This window comes from Pristis pectinata, chromosome 35 (assembly GCF_009764475.1).
Source record: "Pristis pectinata isolate sPriPec2 chromosome 35, sPriPec2.1.pri, whole genome shotgun sequence".
NCBI lineage: Eukaryota > Metazoa > Chordata > Chondrichthyes > Rhinopristiformes > Pristidae > Pristis > Pristis pectinata.
In genome coordinates, this window is record NC_067439.1 from 4,469,051 (window position 1) to 4,497,045 (window position 27,995).

Consider the following 27,995-nt stretch of genomic DNA (forward strand, 5'->3'; position numbering starts at 1 on the left):
GCCGAGTATCGATGACATTTTCTGTTTTTATTTCACGTTTCCAGCATCTGCAGTGTTTTAGCAGGCATTCGACGGTATACCTCACTGGAGCGTTGATCCTGTCACCAGATCTTCATCCATGCATTTAACTGAGGGGCTGTTTTGTTGCACTGATGTTAATCCGAGTGCTCCAAGGGTCGTTTGAGAGAATGTTCTATTTTCTGCCTGGGGACAATAAATGGTAATTGAATGTACCTTTAAAGACATGTATAACGAACTCCTGCGGATACACTGACATCACTTCCTCTGGTCGGGCTATTTAAAAACAAAATCCCTTAAAGATCCCAGGTTGGTTCAGATCTCCACAACGGAGACGGACGAGCCATCTCCATTTCCATTGCTTTTCCGTTTCCTCCAGCGAACTCATTCCAACACCTCCACACACCTTCAAGCTTATGTTTTTCATCTTCATTAAATAACATTATCCTTTTCCTCCGTCACCATAACTCCAAACCCCACACACATCAGGAGAAACAATCCAAGATGATTTACGAGGGTCTTACAGCCTGGATGCTTCTCTGTTACCAGGGTAAGGTTGTTCCAAAATCCATGTCCTTGCCATATGTGTTAAATTGTGTTTAAAAAATTGTTTGGAGGGTGTTAATTCTGTTTGTCGAGTGCCGGCGTTTTTATTTAATCGTGTTTGCTGGTTATGTGTTATTTAATATGGAAAAGTTGTGGTTTGTGTGAAGTGACGAGATGGGTTGGTTAGTAATGAATCCAAAAAAAATAAAACGAAATGCAAACGGTTATCGGGAGATGCGAACGTACTTTCCAAATCTCCTGCCCTCGAGGGTCAGAGATGCTTTCAGCACCACGGACAGCGGGAGACCTGGGAGTCCGGATCCTTGGATCGCAGCGGCCGCTTTGTAGTCGGTTCTCGCTCTCCCCGGCCTTTCCCCCTCCCTCTCTCCTTCCTTCCTTCTGTTCCTCCCACTGCCCTGTCCCTTCTATCCCCCTCTCTCTCCTTCTCTCTCTGCGCCTGACTGCGTGTCGATCCTTTGCTCTCTCTTTATCCCTGGTCCCCATTTACACCCTCCCCCCCCCCACCCTCTATCCTTACTACCTCTTGCTTGTTTCCTTCACACTTCTATCTGTATTTCTCGCTGACTCCGATCACCTTCCCCGCCTCTGTCTCTCACCCCCTTCCCTTCCCCTCCGTCCCCTCTCGGTATCTGTATTTCTGTCTGTCTCCCCCTCTCCCTGTATCTCTGCTGTGCTCTGTACCTTTTCTCTGCCTGTCTCTCTCTATGTCTTTTCCCCGTCCTCTTCTCTCTCTGTATACGTCGCTGTTGGACCGTCTGTTTGTCTGTCTCTCCATCTGTCTGTCCCTCTCTTTGCCCCTCTCTCTCACAATCTCTTTCACTCCATGTCTGTCTGTTTCTCTCTCTCTCTGTCTCTCTCTATGTCTGTCCCACTCTCTACCTCTGTCCCGCTCTCTCTCTGTTTCCCTTTCTGCGACCTCTCCCCCTTCACTAATCTGTTTCTGTGTCACACTTTCTCTCTCCGTTTTCTTCGATCTCTCTCTCTCTCTCTTTCTGCCCCCTTTCTGCTCCCCCTCTCTTTTTTCTTTCGATCTCTCTCTCTCTCTCTTTCTCTCAATCACTTTTGCATCTGCCTCTGTTCCTCCCGCTCTCATTTTTTCTCCCTCTGCGTCTCTCTCTCTCCGCACATCTCTTTCTCTCTGTCTCGTTCTATCGAGACGGGGGTGGGGGATAACTCCCCCTCCCCCTTGCCCCTCTCTCTAACTCGCCGTCTGCCCGGACCTCCCTCTGTCCCTCGCTCTCACGGATAAATTCCAAATGTAATCCACACAATCCCAAGATAGAGAGCTGGCGGGAAACGGACGGCCGAGCCTTTGGGTAAACTGATATCCATTACACACGTTAGTGTGGCGCACCTTCTAGTCTCTGACCATTATAGAACGACCACCGTCTCGGGTCCGTGTAGAACAGCTTGATCCGGATTCTATCCAGTCCGGTTCTGCTTTAACTGCAGGATACCAATGGAACTGAGACCGTGACGCGGATCCTATCCCCAGCAACGTACAAGTGAATATATCCTCATTTGAGATTAAAGCGGGCCGCGGAGATATTGTTCTCCAAGAGGTGAAAGGACTTCATTCTGTTGATCAAAGTTGTTTGATAGACATCCAAAAATCTCAGGTGTGGCTGGCACCTCCCCCTCTCGCTTTACAGTTCCCCACTTCCTACCTGAACGCTCTGGACAAGGTGAAACTGCTCAAGGCTCCCACGGCAGCAGAACTCGTTTCTTTTTAATAGTTAATTGTATTTACAACTACGGGTAGAGGGGAACTCGGTGGAGTTAAAACCCATCCAACGCACCGTTCCCTTTAAAACACAATTCACCTCGTTGTGGCCTTGCACCTTGCTGTCTACCTCCATTGTATTTTCTCTGTAAATGTAACACTTTAATCTGCACTCTGTTGTACTACCTAATGCACTGTGTAATGAATTGATCTGTACGAACGGTATGCAAGGCAAGTTTTTCACTGTACCACTAAACCAATTTACCAGTTTACCAATTTGCCAATATACAGTCCCGTTTAACTCTGAACGGCGCCCCCGGGCAATCACGGGGAGGAGACTGTTCCCCACTGAACAGAATGTTATTTTATTCATAAGAGTTGCAATTTTATATATAATACAGAACTTGCATATGTCAGCAATCTCTGCACCTTCCATGTCATTTATACTATAACTGCAACGCTATTCTGCATTTTTTCCTTTTGTATTACCTCTATGTACTTAGTGTGGAATGATCTGTGTGGATGGCAGGCCAACAAACGCTTTCCTCTGTATCTGGGTACAGTGACAATAATAAACTAATTACCAATTATTACCAATTCTCCTGTATATACATTCCTTCAACTAACATTCAGAGGAAATTGGAATTGGTTTTCTATTGTCACATGTATTGAGGTACAGTAAAAAAAAACTGTCTTGCATACCGATCGTACAGATTGCACAGTGCAATGAGGTAGTACAAGGTAAAACAATACAGAATGCAGTGTAAAGTGTCACAGTTGCAGAGAAAGTGCAGTGTGGGCAGACAATAAGGTTGTAACAGGGTAGATTGTGAGGTCAAGAATCCATCTCATCGTACTAGGGATCCATTCAATGTTTAATAGTCTTATAACAGTGGGATAGAAGCTGTCCTTGAGTCATAGAGAGATTCAGCATGCAAACAGGCCCTTTGGCCCATTGAGTCCATGCCGACCATCAACACCCATTACATCAATCCCACGTGAGTCCAATTTTATTCTCCCCATGTGCTCATCAACAGTCCCCAGATATTGCCACTCACCTACACACTAGGGGACAATGTACAGCAACCAATTAACCTACCAACACACACATCTTTGAAAGCTGGGAGGAAACCAGAGCACCCGGGGAGGAAGCCTATGCCGTTACAGGGAGAACGTGCAAACTCCACACAGGTAGCACTGGAGGTCAGCTTCAAACTCAGGTCTCTGGTGCTGTGATTTTTACACAGATTGCAGACCCTCATTGTGCAATGTCAGGAGGACATTGAACTGTGGCCTTTCGTCATTGGACCTGGCTGCACTAAAGTTCAGTACGTTATAGTCCTCCTCCTTAGAATGCTCACTCTCCGGGATTTGGTTGTGGAGAACTCCTTACAGTAGAAGCCCTGTGACTTTCAGGATGACTAGAGGGCACCTTTTAGAGGTGAGGATCCCCCCAGCAGGGGAGACTATTTGTGTTGATGTATACTGCTGTAGAACATAGCAACCTGTATTGCATAGCTGTTTGGGACTAACCTCACAAAGACCATTGCATTTTCTTCCCATGTGTACAGGTGACTGATTCTGTCCACAATTCCCTTGCAAATGCTGAAGTCTGTACAAAGTTCACAGCTGTGACAATTTGATCAACACAACCCTCCCCCACATTGTATCATTTCTACCTTATAAATTGGCTGATTTAGTGAATAAGTCCATTGTCATTAAGGAAAGTCACATTCTGTTTGATGTTTGGCCATTATCACAAAAAAACTGTTTTGATGGGGAAAAGTCTAAAGCTTTTCAGCACTTTGAAAGATTAATGCGTAAGTTTTACTGAGAATCAGCATCAGAATTAGAATCAGGTTTATTATTATTGACTTAGATGATGTGAAATTTGTTGGTTTGTGGCAACAGTGCAGTGCAAGACATAAAATTACTATAACTTACAAAAATAAATCCACAGTGCAAAAAGTGTTCATGGTTCATGGACCATTCAGAGATCTGATGGCGGAAGGGAAGAAGCTGTTCCTGAATCATTGAGTGTGGGTCTTCAGGCTCCTGTACCTCGTCCCCAATGGTAGTAACGCGAAGAGGGCATGTCCCGGATGGTGAGGGTCCTTGGTGATGGATGCCGCCTTCTTGAGGCACCACCTCTTGAAGATGTCTTCGATGGTGGGGAGTCTTGTGTCTGTGATGGAGCTGGCTGAGTCTACAACCCTCTGCAGCCTCTTGCAATCCTGTGCATTGAAGCCTCCACACCAGGCAGTGATGCAACCAGTCTGAATGCTCTCCACTGTACATCTATAGAAATTTGCAAGAAATTTGGTGGTGACTCTGATGTTAACACTTTCAAAAGTTATTGGGATCAAACCTAGATTTGGTGGTGCTGTGGATGTTACTTGTCCGTTGACTTGTTGAAAGCGACATCACAGAGGTTCGGTGAAACAAAAGCAGACATTTAACTTCCAACAAATGCTTGATTATTTCAGGATCCATGGTGTGTTTGTTCATGAAGGAATAATTCCCTTCTTGCATTTTATTTAGTTCAGAGCCTTTTTAAAAGCTAATTTAAAAATCCTGTTGTTTCTTCTACATTAATCCAAAGAAATAAATGGCATGGTAGGATATAATCCATGGTCAGTTTTTAACTGTGAAGTTACTGAACTGCCTCTAAAGTATAGCTACCTGGCTCCTTTAATGTCAGCTTCCTTTGAGTTAAATGTATTCTTGTTGTAGGTCTGGCTACATGTGCTGGAATCTAAAATCAAAGCCAAAAGTGCCAGAAATACTCAGCAGGTCAAGCAGCATCCAGGGAGTGAGAAATAGAGAATTTTCTAACTTTTCCAGTTCACATGATGGGTTACCAATCTGAAACATTAGTGTTGTTTATGTCTAACCAGCTGAGTGTTTCCAACATTTTCTATTTTTATTTATAGATATCCATTTGTATATGTCAATACAGTGTAGACAATAAGAAAGTGGGCAATAGTGGTTGTCATCAGGCACTAACTGGGCACGTACATGTGAGGGATCAGGAAACAAGAACCAGCAATGAGTTACATGATTTAATTATTGATAAGGTAGAGAAGATGTTTACTCACAAGGAAACCAAAACCAAGTGGCTATAAATAAGAACATAAGATATAAAACCAGGAGGAGGCCATTCATCCCTTCGTGCCTGTTATAGATTCATAGAATAATACAGCTCTGAAAAAAGGCCCTTTGGCCCAACGTCCATGCTGACCGGATGCCCAGCTAAGTAGTCCCATTTGCCCACATTTGACCCAGATCCCTCTAAACCTTTCCCATCCATGTATTTGTTCTGCCTTTCAATAAATTCATGACTGAGCTTTTACTTCAGGAACCTCGGGCTTGAATATTCTCAGTATTGAATCTTCACAGTCCCCAAGTGCAGAACCCCAAAAAATCACCACCATCTGGATGAAGTCATGTCTTCTTGTCTAGGTCCATAGTTTGAGACAGTGACCCCCTGGTTCCAGACAGCCCAACCAGGGGTAACATCATTCTTGCATCTACCCTATAAAACCCTACAAAACATTGGACATTTCAATGGGATCATCTTCTGAACTCGATACCATAAACCCAATCTGCTTAATCTCTCCTCTTACTACAAGCCTGTTATTGCAGGAATTAATCTAGTCAACCTTCACGATACTTCTTCTATCACAGTTGTGTCCTTCCTTAGGTCAGGAGACCAGTTCTGTACAAAATATTCTGGATGCAGTCTCATCAGAGCCCAAAATAATACATAAAATAGTAAACCTAAGGCAACCACTAGAATCAGAATTAGAATCAGATTTATTATCACTGACTTAGATGATATGAAATTTGTTGTTTTGCCAGCAGCAGTACAGAACAAAGGCATAAAATTACTATAAATTACAAAATAAATAAATAGTGCGAGAGAAAAGGAATAACAAGGTGGTGTTCATGGGTTCATAGATCATTCAGAAATCTGATGGTGGATGGGAAGAAGCTGTTCCTGAATCATTGAGTGTGGGTCTCCAGGCTCCTGCACCTCCTCCCCAATGGTAGTAACGAAGACATGTCCCAGACGGTGATGGTCCTTAGTGATGAATGCCGCCTTCTTGAGGCACCACCTCTTGAAGATGTCCTTGATGGTGGGGAGGGTTGTGACCGTGATGGAGCTGGCTGAGTCTACAACCCTCTGCAGCCTCTTGCGATCCTGTGCATTGGAGCCTCTGTACCAGGTGGTGATGCAACCAGTCAGAATGCTCTCCACCATACGTCTGTAGAAATTTGTAAGAGTCTTTGACTCTTACTATTCAATTTGGCAAATGCAGGAGAAACGTGTTTCTACTGAGAGAAAGGAGAATGCAAAACTCGTTCCCACATGGAGAGTTTGGGTGAGAGGCAGAGAGGGCTTCAAGAAGAGGTTGTATAAACAAACAGCAGAGAAAGGAATAGAGGGGAAAAGTGAAGGGGGCAGATGGGAAAGTTGGCAGGAGTTTGTTGCGAGGCAGAAACAGCAGCACGGAGCAGAGGGACTGATCAAATGTCCTCTGTACAGTGATGTACAATCCAAGTTAATTGACAATTAACATTAATGAATGCAAAATTGGGTTAATCTGCTGACTTTTGTACTGGGCCCCAATAGCATATTTTAGTATAAATGATGAAGATATATACAGTATACCAGGACATTTTTATCTTATTCAATAACTTTGTTAAGAAGAGACTCCAGTTAGAGACATTTTGTAATAAGCCCAGCAGTGTGCATTTCCTTAAGTAAGTATAGAAAGAAGCAGACAGTGCTAGAGAACCGGCTTTGACCCTGACCAAGGGTGCAGCCTGTGTGGGGTTTGCATGTTCTTCCTGTGACAGCGTGGGTTTCCTCTGGGTGCTCCGGTTTCCTCCCACATCCCGAAGAGGTACAGGTTTTTAATTGGCCGCTGTAAGTTGGTCCGAGTGCGTAGGTGAGTGGTAGAATCTGGAGGGAGATGATGAGAATGTGGGGAGAGTGTAAGATTATTGTAAATGGGTGGTCGATGGTTGGTGTGACCTCGATAGGCAGAAGGGCCTCTTTCTGTGCTGTATGACTCTTTAATTGTACATGATCACTTGGCATCTGAAGAGAAAAGCAGAGTTACTGGGTCACGTGGATGTGTCTCTGTCCCATTAGACTAAACGACCTTCAGCTGCTTTGTGAGGTCTGATTTGACATCACAGCCTCTGCCAGCGGTTTGCCAGATGTTGTCCTTTACCACTGCATGACCTTGTGCTCATTTCTAATATCCTTACTTTTTACATTTTTATGTAATCTCTGCACTGCAGAATGTTTTGATTTTGTTTTATCTATGGAATCAATATTTACCTGTACTTATTAAAAATTAGAATATTTACAGCATAAAGTGAAGAATTAATCTGATCATTTAACCTTTTGGAGGTCAGTACAGTTGTTATAAGATACAAAGTCTTATAAGTAATCTGTGCTTAATTTTGAACGATCTTGCTGAATGCTAAGAGGTAGCTCAGTGTCGGTATCTGCTCAATGGATAGCACTGTTACCTCAGAGTCTGAAGGCTACCAGTGAATGGCAGGTACAGCACACACAGAGGAGTTAGGTGCAGCACTGTTGAAGGTGCTGTCTTTCAGGCGGAATGTTGAACTGAGACATGAGCTGAATCTGCCACTCGTTCTGAAGAAGGACAAGGCAGTTCTCCATGATATCCTGGGGGCAATTATACTAGTTTCTCTGTAACACCTTTCAGAACATCTCAAAGCACTTTATAAGTGCAGTCACTATTGTATTGTATGAAATGCTGTAACCAATTTGTGCATGGTAAGATCCCTCAAAGATCAATGTGTATGTACTTCTGTTATAAAAGTTGCAGCTCTATAAAAGTCTGGTCAGACCACACTTGGAGTATTGTGTTCAGTTCTGGTCACCTCATTATAGAAAGGATGTGGAAGCTTTAGAGAGGGTGCAGAGGAGATTTACCAGGATGCTGCCTGGATTGGAGAGCTTGTCCTATGAGGATAGGTTGAGTGAGCTATGACTTTTCTCTTTGGAGAGAAGGAGGACGAGAGGTGACTTGATAGAGGTGTACAAGGCATAGATCGAGTGGACAGTCAGGGACTCTTTCCCAGGGTGAAAATGGCTAATACGAGGGGACATAATTTTAAGGTGATTGGAGGAAGGTATAAGGGGGATGTCAGGGGTAAGTTTTTTTACACAGAGAGTGGTGGGTGTGTGGAACGCACTGCCGGCAGAGGTTGTGGGGGCAGGTACATTAGAGTCTCTTAACTCTTAGATAGCCACATGAATGACAGAAAAGTGGGGGGCTATGCCGGAGGGAAGGGTTAGATAGATCTTAGACCAGGATAAAATGTCGGCACAACATCGTGGGCCGAAGGGCCTGTACTGTGCTGTAGTGTTCGATGTTCTATGATTGAGTGCTAAATGCTGGCCGAGACACTGGAGAACATTGTTCTGTGCTCTTCTTTACATCCATCTGAAAGAACACAGAAGCCCTCAACCTTATCTGAAAGATGGCACCTCCAGCTGTGCTGCACTCCCTCAGTATCCCCTCAGGCAGCTGGTAGAGCTGCCACCTCTCAGCTCCAGCAACTTGGGTTCAATCCCGACCTCCCGTGCTGTCTGCGTGGAGTTTGCACATTCTCCGTGACCGTGTGGGTTTCCCCCAAGTACTCCGGTCTCCTCCCACGTCCCAAAGATTGGCAGGTTGGTGGGGAAATTGGCCGCTGTAAATTGCCTCTTAGTGTATAGATGAGGGGTAGAATCTGGGGGGAGTTGATGGAAATGTTGGGAGAACAAAAATGGGATTAATGTAAATGGTTGATGGTCAGCAAGGACTCAGTGGGCCGAATGGTCTCTTTCCATGCAGTATGTCTCTATAGCTCTATCACTCTACTGCTCTGGGTGTGTCGGATGCGCTGAGACCTCTGCACTGAAGTTTGGACCAATAGCCACAATCCAGGAGGGACTGAGCCTCAGCTGAGACATCCAGGCTTCTGGATGGGTGGAGGATAGAGGCAAGGGTTCTGGGACCTTGAGGTTGTGTTAACATTGACTGCCCTGCCTTCATTGTTAACTGCCACCTTGCGTCAATCATTTCTCTCTTGCAGTGACCTGTCGACCATTGTCATCCGAGATCCTGAAGGAAGATGAGAAGGTAAACTAGTCTCTCCCCTTGGTCTTCCCTGTACCCTTCCAACGTCTCCTCCTTTTATAACCACATGAATGGGCGATGCACCAACAACAAGTTACTCTGTATACCCTCTGTTACGTTGTAATGGCAAAGACTGATTCACAGGAGCAGCATTAAACAAAATGCAAGATTGAGACAAACTTGTTGTTAGAGTTATCAGTTGACCAACAAATGGAACACACAGTCAGAATCAGGTTTATTAACTGACATTTGTCATGAAATTTGTTGTTATGTGGCAGCCGTACAGTGCAGGACATAAAATTACTGTAAGTTAAATAAATAAATAAGGCAAAAAGAGGAATAACGAGGTAGTGTTCATGGACCGTTCAGAAATCTGATGGCGGAGGGGAAGAAGCTGTTCCTGAAACATTGAGTGTGGATCTTCAGGCTCCTGTACCACCTCCCCGATGGTAGTAACGAGAAGAGGACATGTCCCGGGTGGTGAGGGTCCTTAGTGATGGATGCAGCCTTCTTGAGGCACCGCCTCTTGTAGACGTCCTCGATGGTGGGGAGGGTTGTGCCCATGATGGAGCTGGCTGAGTCTACAACCCTCTGCAGCCTCTTGCAATCCTGCACATTGGAGCCTCCGTACCAGGCGGTGATGCAACCAGTCAGAATGTTCTCCACTGTACACCTGTAGAAATTTCCAAGAGTCTTTGGTGAGAGAGACGTGGAGAAGTCTAGGGAGAAAATCCCAGGGTTTGGGGCCCATGCAGCTGAAGGCTGTTGATGTTGGAGTGTCAAAATTAGAGATAAGTTAGAATGAGAGGGTAGGGCTATTGGACCAGAGAGAGTTAAAGCGTGCGGGGTTAGGACCAAGAGCTTTGAAAATAAGGATAGGAGTTTTTAAACTGGGATTTGGCAGTTTCAGTCACTAATTTCCTTTTCAAAATCAAAAAACTGCAGATGCTGGAAACCTGAAATAAAAACAGACCATGCTGGAAACACTCAGCAGGTCAGGCAGCATCCGCAAAAATATGAAAAAGTGTTAACTAAAACTTTTTCCCTGAAACAACAATTCTGTTCATTTCAGTTTAATTTGTTCTCAGGATGTGACTGACAATGCCAGCACTTATTACCCATCCCTGGTAGCCCATTGGTGGGTCTGGGGTCACATGTGGGCCAGACCAGATGATATATTTCCTTCCACATTGGGAATCAGTGAAACAAATAGGTTTTACAATAAAACAACAGTTTCATGGTGGCCGTGACTGAGACTAACTTTTCATTTGTATTTACAAATTACATTTAATTCCAACCTCATTGTCCTGGAGGGATTTGAAATCATCTTTCTGGATCATTAGTTGCTCTTCCAGCAACTTAACCTCCACATCTGCCCTGATGAAGGGTCTCAGACTTGGAACATAAACTCTGTTTCTCTTTGTCAGCTTGATTAGTAATCTTAAATCTGAGATAAGTAGATGTTTCTTCGTCAAAGATGGTGATCCAAGTAGGGTAAGCTGATTGATATCATCCATACTTTCTTTCAATGAAGGGTGTAGTAACGTAGTGTTTATTTTAGCAGACCATTATCTAGAGATCTTGAAGACTAAAAGCAATGCTGTAAGGCTGAGACTTTATAAGACGATGGTCAGACTGCATTTGGAATATTGTGAGCAATTTTGGGCCCCGTATCTAAGCAAAGATGTGCTGGCCCTGGAGAGGGTCCAGAGGAGGTTCACAGAAATGATCCTGGGAATGAAAGGCTTAACGTATGAGGAGTGTTTGATGGCTCTGGGCCTGTACTTGATGGAGTTCAGGGGGATAAGGGGGGGATCTCATTGAAACCTACTGGATACTGAAAGGCCTGGATAGAGTGGACATAGAGAGGATGTTTCCCATTAATAGGAGAGTCCAGGATCTGAGGGCACAGCCTCAGCATAAAGGGACGTCCCTTTAGAACTGAGATGAAGAATTTCTTCAGGCAGAGGGTGGTGAATCTGTGGAATTTGTTGCCACAGAGGGCTGTGGAGGCCAAGTCATTGGGTGTATTTAAGGCAGAGATTGATAGGTTCTCGATTGGTAAGGGGGTTAAGGGTTATAGGAAGAAGGCAGGAAAATGGGTTGAAAAATAAATCAGCCATGATTGAATGGTGGAGAAGACCCAATGGGCTGAATGGCCTAATTCTCCTCCTATATTGCGTGATCTTATGGTCTTACGGAAATGAGTTCAGATCCCACCATGGCATTTTAAATATAAACATTTTAGGGTTTAAAATATTTGTAATGGTGCCCACCTTGTACATTTATGTGGGCCAGATAATTTATTCCAATCTATTATTGCCCTATATGTGACTCCAGACCCAGTGTGATATGGAGACACAAGAAACTGCAAAAAAACCCCGAAATATTCACTGTCCATTTCCCTCCACAGATGCTGACTGACCTCTTGAGTTCTTCCAGCATTTTGTTTGATGCCCCAGTGTGATACAGTTGCTTCTTAACTGCCCATTGTAATAGCAGTTCAGGGACAGCGAGGGATGGGAATTACATGCTGACTTTATCAGCTATATCCTCTAAGCATGAACAGGTTTAGAAAAACTGAGTAAGGGTAGGTTTGAGGGGCTGAATGGTCACCTATTTTACCACCTGTAATTCATTGTCACTGTGCACCTTTGTCTCCCTCTGCAGGTTACCAGATGTATTGTGGAAGTGATCTCAGATACTCTCTCCAAACCCAACCCACTGCCGCTGAGTAATGAATGCAGCAAGATTCTCAAAGAAGGTCAAACTGTTCCTCCAATATTTCCTTCTGCTGTTTCTCTGCCTCTGTCTTTCTCTCTCTCCATTTTCCACCCCGTTGTACCTTTTTTATTTCTACTATGCTGAGGTTCCTGGTTCAACCCCCGCAATCTCTGTCTCTCTCTCTCCCTCTCTCTCTCTCTCTTTCTCTCTTGTCTCAGTCTCACTCTCTCTCTCATACTCTTTCTCCCCTCCAGCTCTCTTCCTCTTTCGCATTCATTTCTCTCTCACTGACATGTCTATTATTCTCTCCATCTCTCTATGTTTTATCTCATACTTCCTAACAGCATAAAAGGGGGCCATTTGGCCCATCGAGTCTGTTCTGGCTCTCAAAGCAATCCCATTCTTCCACATATTTTACGGTAACCTGTTCTCCCCACATTCCCATCAACTCCCCCACCCCCCAGATTCTACCCCTCAACTAATCCTTGTGTCCCAAGAACATTTTTTCATTTATTTCACTTCTGCTGAACCTTCTAACGAAACCACCTCAATGTTACAGAGGCTTCACAGCCCCACTAACTTTGGAAAGCTTCGTGGGATGGGTGCCCAAATTGGGAGCCACTAACTTCAATGACAGATACAGCCTAGCAGTCCTTGCTTTGGAAGGATTGAGCTCCTGTTAACCTCCTTGATTAAAGTTTATGAAAATCACCACACTGACATAAATCAAAATTATGAGTCATAAAGAGATATATACATAAACAGGCCATTTGGCCCGCCCAGTCTGTGCTGACCATTAACCACCCATTTACACCAATCCTATTTTTACTCTCCCCACATTCCCATCAACTCCCCCCAGATTCTGCCCCTCACCTACACACTGGGGGGCAATTAACAGCAGCCAATTAACCTCCCGACCTGCACATTGCTGGGATGAGGGAGGAAACTGGAGAATCTAGGGGAAAACCCAAAAGTCACAGGGAGAACGTGCAAACTCCACACAGACAGCGCTGGAGGTCAGGATCAAACCTGGGGCACTGGAGCTGTGAGGCAGCTGCTCTACCCTATTTTCAAACCCCCACATCCTTACCCCATAGTCTCTGTCACCTCTCTCTGATTCTGTCTCCATATTTGCTCCTTCTCTCCATCTCTCTTTCCAGTTTCTCTCTTTGATAACGCACCATTTCACTGGTTCTCTGTCTTTCTCCTTTCCAGATCAGAGTCTTTCTGAATTCTATCTCTTCACATTCCATGTTTTCCCCCTCTGTCTCTGACCCTCTCTGTCTCTGTGTCGCATTAGATACTTTTTGACTGTATTTTAATAATCCGCCTGACCCTTCTCATTCTTGTAGACTTAAGATGGTCACAGTTCTAACTGCAACATTTATCTTCTCTGCTAGATGAGAGAGTTCTGGCTATGGTGCATCATCAGAATCTTCTGAGGGAGCTGGAGGAGCTCACACATCACGGTACAGTAACCATATCAACCTATCCATCCCCTTTCTCTCTCTCTCTCTCTCGTTCTCTCTATTTGTCTATCTCTCTCTATCTCCTTCCCCCTCTCACTATCCCCTTTCTCTCTCTCTAGTTATCGTTCCTTTCCCCTCGCTCATTTAATCTATCTATCCATCTATCCCCTTCCCCATCCTCTCTATCTCTCCTCACTATCCTCTCTCTATCCTCCCCCTCTCTCTATCCTCTAATCTATCATCTCTATCCTCCTCCCTCTCTCTATCCTCCCTCTCTATGCTCTCTCTTACTCTCTCTCTCTCTCCTCTCCCCCTCTCTCTCTCCCTCTCTCCTCTACCTATCCCTCTCCCCCCTTTTCTCTCAATAAATTCCCCAGCTTTAGAAGATCAAGTGTAATTGCTACTGAGGATTGACCATCAGTGGTCAGCCTGGGGATACACCAGCAGCCTCCACACGCCTTGGGCTTTTCCCAGTCAGAACTCTTCTCTTCAAGGAACAGGCCATTTAAACAAAATTCCAGGCGACTTCTTACAGATTGAGCTCAGCAGCATTTGTGGAAAGAGAAACAGAGTTGACGTTTCAGATTGAAGACCCACCGTCAGAAGTGGGACAGAGAGAACACAAGTTCGTTTTCAGTTTCAGAGAGGGTGTGGGAGAGATGGATTGCAGAAAGGGGAATGGCCCTGACAGGCTGAGGTTAGGGTTGCCCTGCTGTTAATGGAACTGTCGTCTCAATAGATTAATGAGGTTAGTTAGAGAGAGAGAGAAGGAGAGAGAGAGAAGGGGAGAGAGAGAGAGGAGAGTAGAGTGAGAGAGTGAGAGAGAGAGAGAGAGAGAACCGGGGGAGTTAAAGCTGTCAAATGTGGGTCTGAGCTATTGCTGAAGCCTAAAACCCAGAGCAGAATGGTGGAAATGCTCAACAGGCAAGGCTGCACCTGAGAAAAAACATGCGTAAGTGTTGTAGTTGAATAACTTTACAGCAAAACAGGCCGGTTCTGATCCAAACAGGAAAAGTGGGTTCTCGCAAATTGTTGAATTTGATATTCTATCCTGCCCAAACAGGAAGTGAGGTACATTGGATCTCGTTGGTACAGAGCAAAAGGCCAGGGCTGGAGAGGGTGGGGGAGTCATACAGTCATCCAGCACGGAAACAGGCCCTTCAGCCCAACTCGTCTGTGCTGACCAAGTTGGCTAACTCAGCTAGTCCCATTTGCCTGCGTTTGGCCCGTATCCCTCTGAACCTTTCCCATCCATGTACCTGTCCAAATGCTTTTTAAACATTGTACTTGTTCCTGCAGCTCGTTCCACATACCCACCACCCTCTGTGTGGAAAAATTGCCCCTCAGGTCCCTGTTAAATCTTTCCCCTCTCACTTTAAACCTATGCCATCTGTCTTTGGACTCCCCTACCCTGGGGAGTCCAAACCAGAGTCACTTTAATTCTCCACGCCATTCCCACTCTGACCTATCTGTGCATCCTACACAGTTCCAGTGAAGTCCAAGCATGGTTGAGGAACAATGCCTCCTCACTCTACATCAAATTCAACTATTTCAGATATTCAACCATTCCTGTCTGCAATCAGAACTGCTGTAACATCCATCTGTAGTACCTATTCAGTCTTTTCTCTCCACAGATGCTGCCTGACCTACTGGGCATTTCCAGCATTCTTCATTCCAACTACGTTTCACAGCTTTACTGTGCCCTTGTTTTCTCTCTCTCTTAATAGCTCCCATTAATATATCAGCCAAAGGGCTCCAAAAACTCTGGCATCGCATGGGCACAGATAGTCTCACCCCACCACAGATATTCCCTTTGTCCTATCCCTTTGCCTCTGTAATGTAAAACAAACTTGTTCTCTTACTTTCCCAGTTCTGACGGAGGGTCTTCGATCTGAGTCATCAACTCTATTTTTCTCTCTCCACAGATGCTGCCTGACCTGCTGAGTGTTTCCACCATTCCTTGTTTTTACTTCAGATTTCCAGCATCTGCACTTTTTTGGTTTTCAATCCCTATCTTAAAATGACTTGTTCTCAAGACACTGGTAGAGGAATAAAAGACAGACCTGCAATTTGATAATGATTTTCATAATTTCGGGACGTCCCAAAGTGTTTTTCAACCAATGAAGTACTTTAGAAATAGCAGTCACTGTTATGTAGGAAATCCAGTGTGCACAGGAAGATCCCACAGACAGCAATGTGATAATGACTTTAATGTTAGTAGTTGAGTGATCAATATTGATCTCAGGACATCAGGAAAGATTGTCTTGCTCTTCTTCAAGGTAGTGCCAAGGAAACTTCCATATAAGATAAGATATCTTTATTAGTCACATGTACATTGAAACACACAGTGAAATACATCTTTTGCGTAGAGTGTTCTGGGGGCAGCCCGCAAGTGTCGCCACACTTCCGGCGCCAACATAGCATGCCCACAGTTTCCTAACCCGTACGCCTTTGGAGTGTGGGAGGAAACCGGAGCACCTGGAGGAAACCCACACAGGCACAGGGAGAACGTACAAACTCCTTATGGACAGTGGCCGGAATTGAACCCGGGTCGCTGGCGCTGTAAAGTGTTACGCTAACCACTACACTACTGTGCCTGCCCACTAAATTCTCGGTCACCAATGTGTAGATGCCAGGGATTGAACCCGGGACCTCATACATGCAAACATGCACTCTCCCACTGAGCTACATCCCCCTATCCACCTGAGACAGTAGCCAATACCTTGGTTTAAGAGCCCCTTCAAACTGTAAGATGACCCAAATTTTGTGTTTAAGTTTCCAGAGTGGTACTTGAACCCATAACCTCCTGCCTCAGAGGCAAGAGTCCTGCCAATGAGCCATGTTTATCACCCAGGCTTGGTTAATCTGATGTAGAACCAGTGAGATGGTGAACGGATTTGACAGAAGGCAAACTGAGACAATGTTGAGGGGCTCAAGACTTAATGACATAACCACGGGACTAGCGTCCATGGGACCAGATTCAGGGTTGGTCAGTGAAGCAAGTGGGTTTTACAGTCATCTTTCAGCATTTATCAAGATCAATTTTCCCAGTAGTAGCCCACCAAGTTTGCCCTGGTGGACTCAGACCTCACCTTTCAGTTGCAATGCCACTAGAGAGGAAGCCCTGTTTCAGATGGTTTTAGATGGTCTGTCCTTGAAGTTACCATCACAGGATGTGTCTGGTGCATTGATTGGACAAATCAAAGCCACAGAACATTTATGAGCCAGAAGGAGGCCATTCAGCCCATAAGGTCTGTGCAGGTTGTAAAAGAGCTTCCCTGTCTAATCCAACCTTCCAGCACTGGGTCTGTGCAGATCAGCTCTTCAACTCCACTGTTTAAGTGTTCCTGCCACCCTTTTCAGACACTGAGTTCCAGATCCCTGCGACTCTCTGGGTGAAAATTCTTCATCACCTCCCCTCTCATTGCTCCCAATTTGATCCCTGGTTTATGACCCCTCTACTAAGGGGTACCCTCATTATTTTACACCCTAATTAAGTCTCTCCTCAACAAGTAACCCAGGATTGTCCAATCTTTCCTCATGGCAACACCCTCATGTTTTAACCTTTGTGTTTCCTGTCTCCAGGAGAGAGTTCAGCTCAGCAAAAGCCTCTTAAAAGCGACAAAAAGTGGAACTACCCGACAGCAGAAAGCGTAGAGTGGAAAGAGCAGGGCAATTTGGAGAAGAGGCTTGTGTCACTCAAGAAGGACGGGCGAGATGAGAGGAGGGACAATCTCAACAGCCAGGGCGGATCAAATGTGAAGAAGAATATCCCTTCAAAGGAAGAGGGAGACATGAAGAAGTATGAGAAAAGCAAAGGGGTGAACATGGAGGAAGAACACAAAGACAAAGAAATTATTAACGGTGAAGATGACACCAAGGTCGTGATGCACGCAAGCCAGGAAGAGGTTGGTGATGAAGACAAAGGAAGTTCTGAGAAGAGGCAGAGTGAGTCATCTGAGGAAGATCAAAGTTCCAATGAGCTTGGGCAAGAGGAACGTGACCTCCTCAAGATTGATGAACTGATTGAGAAGATCGCCAAGCAGGAACTGGAGAGCCGAGAAGTCAAGCAAGGAGAGAAGAAACACTGGAGCAAAGAGAAAGATGACGTCGACAGGAGAGATGACCACGGACAGACAAGTGTTAAGAAGCGAGTTCAAGAGAATGCCAGTGATGAAGAAACTGGTCAGTTTGAAGCAGAGCAGAAAGGGCTGAAGATCTTGGAGACCCAAACCCATCTGCAAGGAACCTCCGATAAGCATTCCCTTGAGCAGGAGGTGGGTGAAGGTAAGAGACACCATCGCTTTGACGTGGACTTGAAGAAGAGACGTGAAGGTGACACTGAACAGCTGTGGAAGAGGCAGCGTGATTTGGAAAACGGCAAGGAAGAAGAGGAGGGAGAGGGAGAGGAGGAGGAGGGAGAGGAAGAAAGGAAACTGAGACATGAGGTCAGTGAACAGGTTTGCTCTTTCCCCAGGTGAAGGCAATTGTTCCACCTCGAAGTTGCTCCTGCACTCCACATATAGGAGACAGGTCCACCAAAGAACTCAACCCCAACCTCCCCCCCCCCCCCCCCCCCCCCCATCGTTGCTGCCTAATTCCCATTCCTGCTTTTAACCACTTATTTTAATGTGACTCCACAGTCCATTCAGCCCCTCCAGCCTGTCCTGCTATCCAATGAGATTGCGACTGATTTATTTCCATGTACAGAAAGCTCTGATAATCTGGCATCCTCAAGACTTTGATGGAGCCGGATTGGCAGATTTTCCAGATTATTATTCTCCTAATAATATCCTAACGCACCTTCAATTCACTTTCTTTAGATGTTACACAACAATGTCTTCTGAGGATAGGACAGGTTGAGTGAGCTAAGGGCTTTTCTCTTTGGAGAGAAGGAAGATGAGAGGTGACTTGATAGAGGTGTACAAGATGATAAGAGGCATAGATCGCGTGGACAGTCAGAGACTTTTTCCCAGGGCGACAATGGCTAGCGCAAGGGGACATAATTTTAAGGTGATTGGAGGAAGCTATAAGGGGGTTTTTCTTACACAGAGAGTGGTGGGTGCGTGGAACACACTGCCAGCAGAGGTTGTGGGGGCAGATACATTAGGGACATTTAAGAGACTCTTAGATAGACACATGAATGACAGAGAAATGGAGGGCTATGTGGGAGGGAAGGGTTAGATAGATCTTAGAGCAGGATAAAATGTCGGCACAACATTGTGGGCCAAAGGTCCTGTACTGTGCTGTAATGTTCTATGTAATATAGTAAAGTTTTCAGTGAATTTAGTGAGTTCAAAGGGAGTGCCAGAAAAGGGGCCCTGGTGAGTTAAAGATAGTGCAAGGAAACTGGACCCACAATGGGTGTAGAAAGAGTGTGGGACTTGCAACCCTGTGAGTTTAAAGATGGTACAGGAAATATCACCTCGTGAGCCAGATACTGAACGTGGAACTTCCGAACAATCGGATAGCAAATTATCGGAGTTTTACTGTATGTGCCTTGATCCCATAACACTTAATGCTCATATCAAAATTATACCATTTCTTAAGGGTTAACAGACCTTAAACCTACTAGTCTTAAGGTTCTAATACCGGGTCTTGACCCAAAACATCGACCAAAATTTTCTCCCCACAGATGCTGCTCGACCCACTGAGTTCCTACAGCAGATTGTTTGTTGCTCCAGGTTCCAGCATTTGCAGTCTCTTGTGTCTCGGTTTGAAGGTTCTGGATCTCCCCCCTCAGAGGGAAAAATTCTCTCTAACCCACCTCTCAGTTCTTCTTTAGAACATACTTTAACCAAGATACTTTAAGCAAGACACTGCAGATGCTGGAATAACACAGAAAACACTGAAAGTACTCATCATCGCTCTTCACACCTCAAACGTATACAAGTCCTCGTCTGCACAATCGAGCTTCAGAACTATTTATTTTCACCTCAAGGTTCAAAGAAACATATATCCTCCCAAAGCATGTGACAGCCATTATTAATCACTATTGCAATTAAGAGATGCTGGGGCCATTTCATGCACAGCAAGATCCCACAAACAGCAACAAGCTTCAAATTTATTGCCATGGGGATACACGCACAGGTACAAATGCCACGAAAATGAGCTTTTTGCAGCAGCAGCACTGTACATTACACACAGGACAGACATAAGTTAATATAAACCGGTCAACATAAATTACACATAAATTGCACAACAAAATAGACATAATGACACTAGGGCAAGTTGAGAGGCGGAGAAAGGAATATAGTCCGAGGTAGGTTAGGGCTAATCAGTAGATGATATTTTAGTGTAAAAATATCGGCTCTTGGACACTAAGAGCTCTCCTGCTCTCCTTTGGAACAGTGGAGCCCAACTCAGAGAACAAAGTCTCAGCCAAAGGTTAGCTCCTCCCTCAGCGTATCCCTTGCTGCTGCATCTGCCTAGATTTTATCGCTCGTTTATTGAGCGGGATTTGCTCCTGCAACCTTCTGACTCAGAAACAGACCACAAACCCTGGGAGATTCATTTCACTGTAGGTGCAGATGCAAAGTGTGGTGGTTTGCTGAGGTGGTTATTGTTCAATTCCTGTTGGACTTTGTCTTGCAGCCAACTGTAGAGCTATCAAATGAAATAAGATTTACTGTGTAATTAGCCAAAGTCAAAGTCGAGTTTATTGTCATATGCACAAGTACAGGTATATACAGGTGCAATGAAAAACTTAGTTGCAGCAGCATCACAGGCACAGAGCATCAGATAAGCAGCATTCACAAGAAAAACATTAAATTATACACAATTTTTACAAGAAAGAACACAATTAGAACAAAAAAAGTCCATTTTAATGCAAAGTGATCATAGCTAAACTGTAGTGATTAGGGTTGTGCCATTTGGTTCAAGAACTGAATGGTTGAAGGGAAGTCGCTGTTCCTGAACCTGGTGGTGTGGGACTTCAGGCTTCTGTACCTCCTGCCCGATGGGAGCTGTGAGAAGATGGCACGGCCCGGATGGTGGGGATCTTTGATGATGGATGTTGCCTTATTGAGGCAGCGCCTCCTGTAGATACTCCCGATGGTGGGGAGGGATGTGCCTGCGATGTATTAGGCTGAGTCCACCACTCTGCAGCTTCTTACATTCCTATGCATTCGAATTGCCGTACTGGACCGTGATGCAACCAGTCAGGTTACTTTCAACAGTGCATCTGTAGAAGTCTGAGTGTTTGGTAACAAGCCGAACCTCCTTAATCTCCTAAGAAAGTTAAGACGCTGGTGCGCACTCCTTGTGATTGCATTTATGTGCGTAGCTCAGGACAGCTCATCTGATATGTTAACACCCAGGAACTTAAAGCCATTACTGCACTTAAATCAAGCACTTAGAGATTACAGCCACATTGAATTTACAATGAATCCCTCCTTCATCTCTGATAGTTGCTGGGTTGGGGAAGGGTTTGCTCTGCCCTTGCTGACCAACACAAAGAACCAAGCAGAAATAGAGACAGGAAATGTTGCAAAGCAGAAGTGCCAGGTATCGAAAGCCTCAAGGGAAGACCCTCGTTTGTTAGAATGGAACAGGTTAGGGAAGGAAGGAAGACATTTCGAAAGCATTTTTCAACCTCAGGACATCCCAAAATGCTCGATGGCTGGGGACATGTAGTCCCAGCAGCAACACAGGAAATACAGCATCCTGCCCCTGCACAGCAAGCTCCCACAGACAGACGTCTGATAATGGCCAGACAATCTCGTGTTGACTGAGGGAAAGATATTGGCCAGGACAGTGGATAGAGGGTTCTCCTTCACACAGAGGGTGGTTGGAGTACAGAGTGCTCAGTCTGAGGGGGTGGTGGAGGCAGATACTCTCACAACATTTAAGAAACGCTGACAAGTACTTGCATCGCCAAGGCAGCAAAGGCTACTGACTGAATTGGTAGTTGGTTTATTATTGTCACGTACCAAGTGAAAAGCTTCTGTATCCAGACAGTATCCATGGCTAACACGAGGGGACATAATTTTAAGGTGATTGGCGGAAGGTATAAGGGGGATGTCAGGGGTAAGCTTTTTACGCAGAGAGTGGTGGGTGCGTGGAACGCACTGCCGGCAGAGGTTGTGGGGGCAGATACATTAGGGACATTTAAGAGACTCTTAGATAGACACATGAATGATAGAGAAATGGGGGGGGGGAGTATGTGGGAGGGAAGGGTCAGATAGATCTTAGAGCAGGATAAAATGTCGGCATAACATTGTGGGCCGAAGGGCCTGTACTGTGCTGTAGTGCTATGTTCTATGTTCAGATCATTCCGTAAGTACATAGAGGCAGTACAAGAGGAAAACAAAACCAGAATGTGAATATTGTGTCACAGTTATAGAGGAAGTGCAGTGCAGGCAGACAATAAGGTTCAAGGCCCTAACAAGTTAGATTGTGAGGTCAAGAGTCCATCTTATCATACTAGTGGACCATTCAATAGTCTTATAACAGCGGGATAGAAGCTGTCCTTGAGCCTGGTGGTACGTGCTTTCAGGATTTTACATCTTCTGCCCGATGGGAGAGGGGAGGCGAGAGAACCTCCTGGGCGGGTGGGGTCTTTGATTATGCTGGCTGCTTCAGATCCATTCTGTTTTACTTCCCTTCCCCCAGGAGCACGAGTTGAGGAACCTGGCGGAGATTGAGAAGGAACTGAAGGAGGTTGCTGAGAAACTCAGAGACATTCGGCGGGGTTGAGGCACGTTCCCAAGGGCTTGGCTCCCGTGATATTGACCATCTCGTGTTTAAGTGTTACACCAGCCTCTCATCTATTTCCCTGGCTCTGTACTGTTATAGTCCAAAGCTTTATGAAGCATGGACAGGTGCAGTGATGCATGGTATATAATTCAACCTTCATTGTTCTTTTGGTAATCAGTAATGTCACTCCATCAATGAAAGGATTGGATTTAGAAAACAACTCTTCACACCTTCCCTTGGGTTAATGACTATCCCATGGCATTGCTCTGGAGGAGAGGGAACAGGGGTGCCTGGTGGGCATTCTATGCACTGCAGGCTTGACTGCACAGCTCAGAATGATGCCCAAATAAGGTGTGCATGATGAGTTAACACACAGTGGACTTGGCAGAAGAGAAATTGCTCCACACTTCTCCAACTTTCCTCTTGCAATGTGCTCTTATGCGGTGTTTGAGCATTAAGGCTGAAGCCAGCACTTACTGCTCATCCCTCACTGCCCCTCAAGAAGGTGGTTGAGTCGATGGGGTGAAGGTGCTATGGTCTTTGGGTGTCCCGGGACTTAGACCCAGTGGTGATTATATTTCCAACAACAGATAGTTTTCTGCTGCTTTTCCTCAACATTGGATCTCCGGGGAGAATTAAGTCCATTTAGGGCGTGCATTTAAGGTGAGAGGGGGCAAGTTCAAAGGAGATGTGCGGGGCAGGTTTTTTTTACACAGAGAGTGGCGGGTGCCTGGAATGCTCCGCCAGGGGTGGTGGTGGAGGCAGATACAACAGAGATGTTTAAGAGGCTCTTAGACAGACACGTGAATGTGCAGAGAATGGAGGGATGTGGACCATGTGCAGGCAGAAGGGATTAGTTTAGTTTGACGTTTAATTACTAGTTTAGTTGGTTCAGCACAACATCGTGGGCCGAAGGGCCTGTTCCTGTGCTGTACTGTTCTAGGTTCTATGTTCTAAAAATAATGTCACAATGTCAGAAGCAGCCATTAGCATCTCAGGTATGACAAAAAATTGACCCAAACATCCAGGCATTGCATTTACTGGCAACTCACCTTCCTGACTGCAACACTAGGCATTGGCTTGGGGGCAGCACAGTGGCACAGCGGGCAGAGCCGCTGCCTCACAGCTCCAGCGACCCAGGTTCAGTCCTGATCTCTGGTGCCGTGTGTGGAGTTCGCACCTTCTCTCTGTGACCGCGTGGGTTTCCCCCACATCCCAAACACGTGCAGGTTGGTGGGTTAATCGGCCGCTGTAATTGCCCCTGGAGTGTGGGTGAGGGGTAGAATCTGGGAGAGAATTAACGGGAATGTTGGGAGAACAAACATGGGACTGGTGTAGGACAGTACAGCAAAGGAACAGGCCCTTCAGCCCACAATGTATGCGCCAACTATGATGCCATTTTAAAATGGTGCTTGATGGTCAGAATGGACTCGATGGCCCAAAGGGCCTGTTTCCATGCTGTCTCTCTGTGTAGCTCAATGATAATGCAGGATGGGGGAGATGATTTAACCTGGAGGAGGCTCCACAACCACTTCCAGATTCCACAATTCCAGAATACTGCACAGAAGGAGGTCACAGCAACCATGTGCTTTTAAATAACCTCTTCAGTTGTTCTTTCCCCACAACCCAGAAACTATTGGCCCTTAAATTATTTATTAAGTTCACCATTGAAATTTCCTATTCAACCTGCTCCCAACACTCTAACAGCCAGTGCGTTTGAGATTGCAAACTCTGTCCTCTAGTTATCAACCCAACAGGCAACAGAAAGAGTTTCTCCTGATTTAGTGAGGACACCAGAGACCGCAGATGCTGGAATCAGGAGCAACAAACTGCTGGAGGAACTCAGCGGGTCGAACAGCATCTGTGGGAGGAAAGGAATTGTCGATGCAGGGTTTTGACCCAAAATGTCGACGGTTCCTTTCCTGCCACAGATGCTGCTTGACCCGCTGAGTTCCTTCAGCAGATTATTTGTTTCTCCTGACTCAAACTGTTGGACACCTCCAGCATATCTTCCCGGAATTTGGAAGTGAAGCAATCTGAGTCTTCCCACGTCTCTGATCTCCTATTGTCCTGACTGCCCCCATCACTAATAAAACAACAGCTTGGATTCCTACAGGGCCTTTAATGTAAGATAACACCCCAACTGTTAGCAAACAAAATTTGACCAGACTAAAACTTCGGTTACAGAGGTATATGTACAGGTGCAATGAAAAACTACTTGCAGCAGCATCACAGGCACATAGCGGCAGATGCACAACATTCATTAGAAAAAGATAAATTAAAAATTAATTATACAAAGTTATACAAAAGAAAACACAACTAGAACAAAAAATAACAAAGTCCATTGTAGTGCAAAGTGGTCAAAGTGGTCACAGTGTTGCTGTACTGAGGTAGGGTTAGGGTTGTGCAAGTTGGTTCAAGAACAAAATAGTTGAAGGGAAGTAGCTGTTCCTGAACTTGGTGGTGTGGGACTTCATGCTTCTGTACCTCCTGCCCGATGGGAGCTGCGAGAAGGTGATGAGGATCTTTGATGTTGGATGTTGCCTTCTTGAGGCAACACCTCATGCAGATACTACCGATGGTGGGGAGGGATGTGAGGTAGATTTGACCAGGGAAGAAGAGCAGATTTCCTCTTTGATGTTGGATGTTGCCTTCTTGAGGCAACACCTCATGCAGATACTACCGATGGTGGGGAGGGATGTGAGGTAGATTTGACCAGGGAAGAAGAGCAGATTTCCTTCCATGAAGGACAGGAGTGAACCAGGTGGACTTTTACAACAGTTAGATAGTTTCATGGTTACTGCACCGGATTTTTTCTGGATGTAGTTAATTGCCTGAATTTAAGCTGTCCAGTGGCTGTGTTGGGATCTGAACTGCTGGATCATTGGTCAATTCAGTAACATACTTGGTATGACTGCCCTCACTATCGTTGGAATGAACATCTAGAGGGGTAATGTTTCACCCCCTGTGCCTCACTCCATTCCCCATGTACCAGGCAAACTGCTCAATCCCTAAACAGGGAGGTCGAAGCACAGGGAATGACCCATCAAGCTCCCAAATAAGCAGAATCAATTATCAAAACCTCTCTCTGTAGCAATAGCTGATCTGCTGATTTCCCTCCATGGATGCTGCCTGACCTGCTGAGTTCCTCCAGCAGCTTGGTTTTTTTTTGCTCCAAGTTCCAGCATCTGCAGTCTCCTGTGTCTCTGCTGATTTATCTCACTTCCGCTGTTGTGGTGCAGTTATCACATTGGGATAATTGTAAAACTGACTCAGTTATTGCTGAATTAAATTAAAATGTTGCTTTTAATTGCGCTTGGTGGCAAAAGGAATACAAATAGCTGATGGCTGTGCCCTTGATGCCCATTGTTGTACTCACTTTGCCAATCTCCAATATAAACCCAGACTTTATTGCGGTTGATGAAGGTTCATGACGATGGACCCTTCACCACCCTCCATGGAGCTCCCCAGATTTTCCACAGCATCTTGAGGAACTTTCTGGGACTCAAAATGTTTCCTATTGCTGCATTTATGGCATGCTCCAATCATAGACAAGCACCGTATCTTCACAGCTTCTGATTGGCTCACTGATAGAAATGGGGCAATTGTGATGGTGGGAAGGAAGGCATCAGCCTATTGGCTCCCAACAGCTGTCAATCATAAGGTTGCTTGGCGTTCCCAAAGCTCCAGCTGTCAACTAGCTGCCCAATTGGAACTGCCCTGTGACCCTGCGCTGCTCATTGGCTGAGAGTTTGGGTCCTTCACTGGGATACGGTTCCCATCGTGTGCTGGCCGATGAGTTCACAAAATTAATTGGTAATTGATTTATTATTGTCATATGTATCGAGGTACAGTGGAAGGCTTTGTTTTGCATGCCTTCCAGGCAGATCATTCCAAACATCAGTACATCGAGGTAGTACAAGGGAAGAGCAACAACAGAATGCAGAATCTAGTGTTACAGTTACAGAGAAAGTGCAGTGCAGGCAGACAATAAGGTTCAAGGCCATAACGAGGTAGATTGCGAGGTCAAGGGTCCACCTTATCGTACCAGGGGACCATTCAATAGTCTTATAACGGCGGGATAGAAGCTGTCCTTGAGCCTGGTGGTACGTGCTTTCAGGCTTTTGTATTTCCTGCCCGATGGGATTGGGGAGAAGAGAGAATGTCCAGGGTGGGAGGGATCTTTGATTATGTTGGCTGCTTTCCTGAGGCATTGGGAAGTGTAGACAAGAGTCCATGGCGGGGGGAGGCTGGTTTTCATGATGGACTGAGCTGTGTCCACAACCTGCTACAAAATGGAGAATTCCATGAGTAGGGAGAGGTTCCATGACAGTGAGAGGTTGGCCAGGCTAGGTTGTTATTCCCTGGAACGTAGGAGAATGAGGGGTGACCTTATAGAAATGTTTAAAATTATTAGAGGCACAGATAAGGTGGACGGTAACAGCCTTTTCGCCAGGGTAGGGGAGTCCAAAACTAGAGGGCATAGATTTAGGGTGAGAGGTGAAAGATTACAAGGAACCTGAGGAGCAACCTATTCACAGAGTGAGTACATGGAACGAGCTGCCAGAGGAAGTGGTTGAGGCAGGTACAATCGTATTATTTAAGGAGCATTGGATTGGTCCATACAGGGGTGAGGCTTAGAGGGATATGGGATGAATGTGAAAATTGGGACTAGCTGGGTGGGCACCGTGTTCGGCATGGGCTTGTTGGGCTGAAGGGCCTGTATCCGTGCTGTATTGCTCTATGACTCCATGAGTATGCCGATATTGTCTGAGCCAGAGGCCACGTGGGGAGAGGGGGCCACGTTAGTCTCTGAAACAATAACAGATATTTCACTGAAGAACATTCAAGCCCCTTCAAATATATTTTAAAAACCAATTCAAAATGGAATGCCACCTACCAACGACACTCATCTATAATCTGCACGTTACCATGGAAACTTGACCAAGGCCTCCGAGGCTTCACCACGGAATAATCCAGAACAACTTCTCCCGGGGCAGTTGCTCTTGGGATGGAGGGTGGGACCCACTCCAGAGTTGTGGATGTCGAGGTGGCTGATGAGGCTAACGTAGCCTCATCTCTTCCCCAGAGGGGGCAGGCGGTGGGCCATTGGTGAGGTGGTCCGCTCCTCCTGCCGCTTACGGCTGCCTTCCCTCTGCCCCCACTCGTGGCCCTGGGGTCCTCAATCCTCTAGGCTGAGCAGTCATGGGCTGGAGATTCCCAGGAAGCAGCGAGGATGCCACAGAGCCATTCTGACAAGCGATCTTCATTGGGCTAAGGTGAAACAGACCCAACAGAGATTGAAATTGAGGCCTAGTAATCATTCCCCCTGTCAGGAGGCATCCTGTTTTCATTGTGTGAGTGACATCACCATTCTTGGACTGTTATATTAATATGCTATTTTCTGGAAACCATACCTGTCACATTATTATTATCTATTATGTCTTTTTTGAACATTTTGCATTGGTTGCCATGGTAATTGAAGTACCTGTATTCCCAAAGGTGCCTGAGGCGATTATTCGCAGTCATTGGTACAGTTTGGTCCACTATTCATCTGTATTTACCAATACCCGTGAGACAATAAACCTTGTTCTGGAATCACCACTGATATCTCCAAATTATTTT

General features: G+C 45.5%; 1 protein-coding gene across 1 annotated transcript; it reads left to right on the forward strand.

Moving 5' to 3' along the window:
* Positions 1 to 339: 339 nt before the first annotated feature.
* Positions 340 to 27,974, forward strand: LOC127586446 (chromogranin-A-like). Its single transcript, XM_052044407.1, has 6 exons — positions 340 to 568; positions 9,437 to 9,483; positions 12,151 to 12,244; positions 13,605 to 13,673; positions 17,259 to 18,121; positions 22,287 to 27,974. The coding sequence occupies exons 1-6, from the start codon at positions 523 to 525 to the stop codon at positions 22,368 to 22,370; spliced, it is 1,203 nt and encodes a 400-aa protein (XP_051900367.1). The 5' UTR covers positions 340 to 522; the 3' UTR covers positions 22,371 to 27,974.
* The last annotated feature ends 21 nt before the right edge of the window (positions 27,975 to 27,995 follow it).

Bases quoted from the DNA above. Each gene is read 5' to 3' on its own strand.
- LOC127586446 (XM_052044407.1), top strand. From the start codon at position 523: ATGATTTACGAGGGTCTTACAGCCTGGATGCTTCTCTGTTACCAGG. The intron at 9,484-12,150 runs GTAAACTAGTCT...CTCCCTCTGCAG, and splicing joins TCCTGAAGGAAGATGAGAAG to GTTACCAGATGTATTGTGGA. The intron at 18,122-22,286 runs GTCAGTGAACAG...CCCTTCCCCCAG, and splicing joins AAAGGAAACTGAGACATGAG to GAGCACGAGTTGAGGAACCT.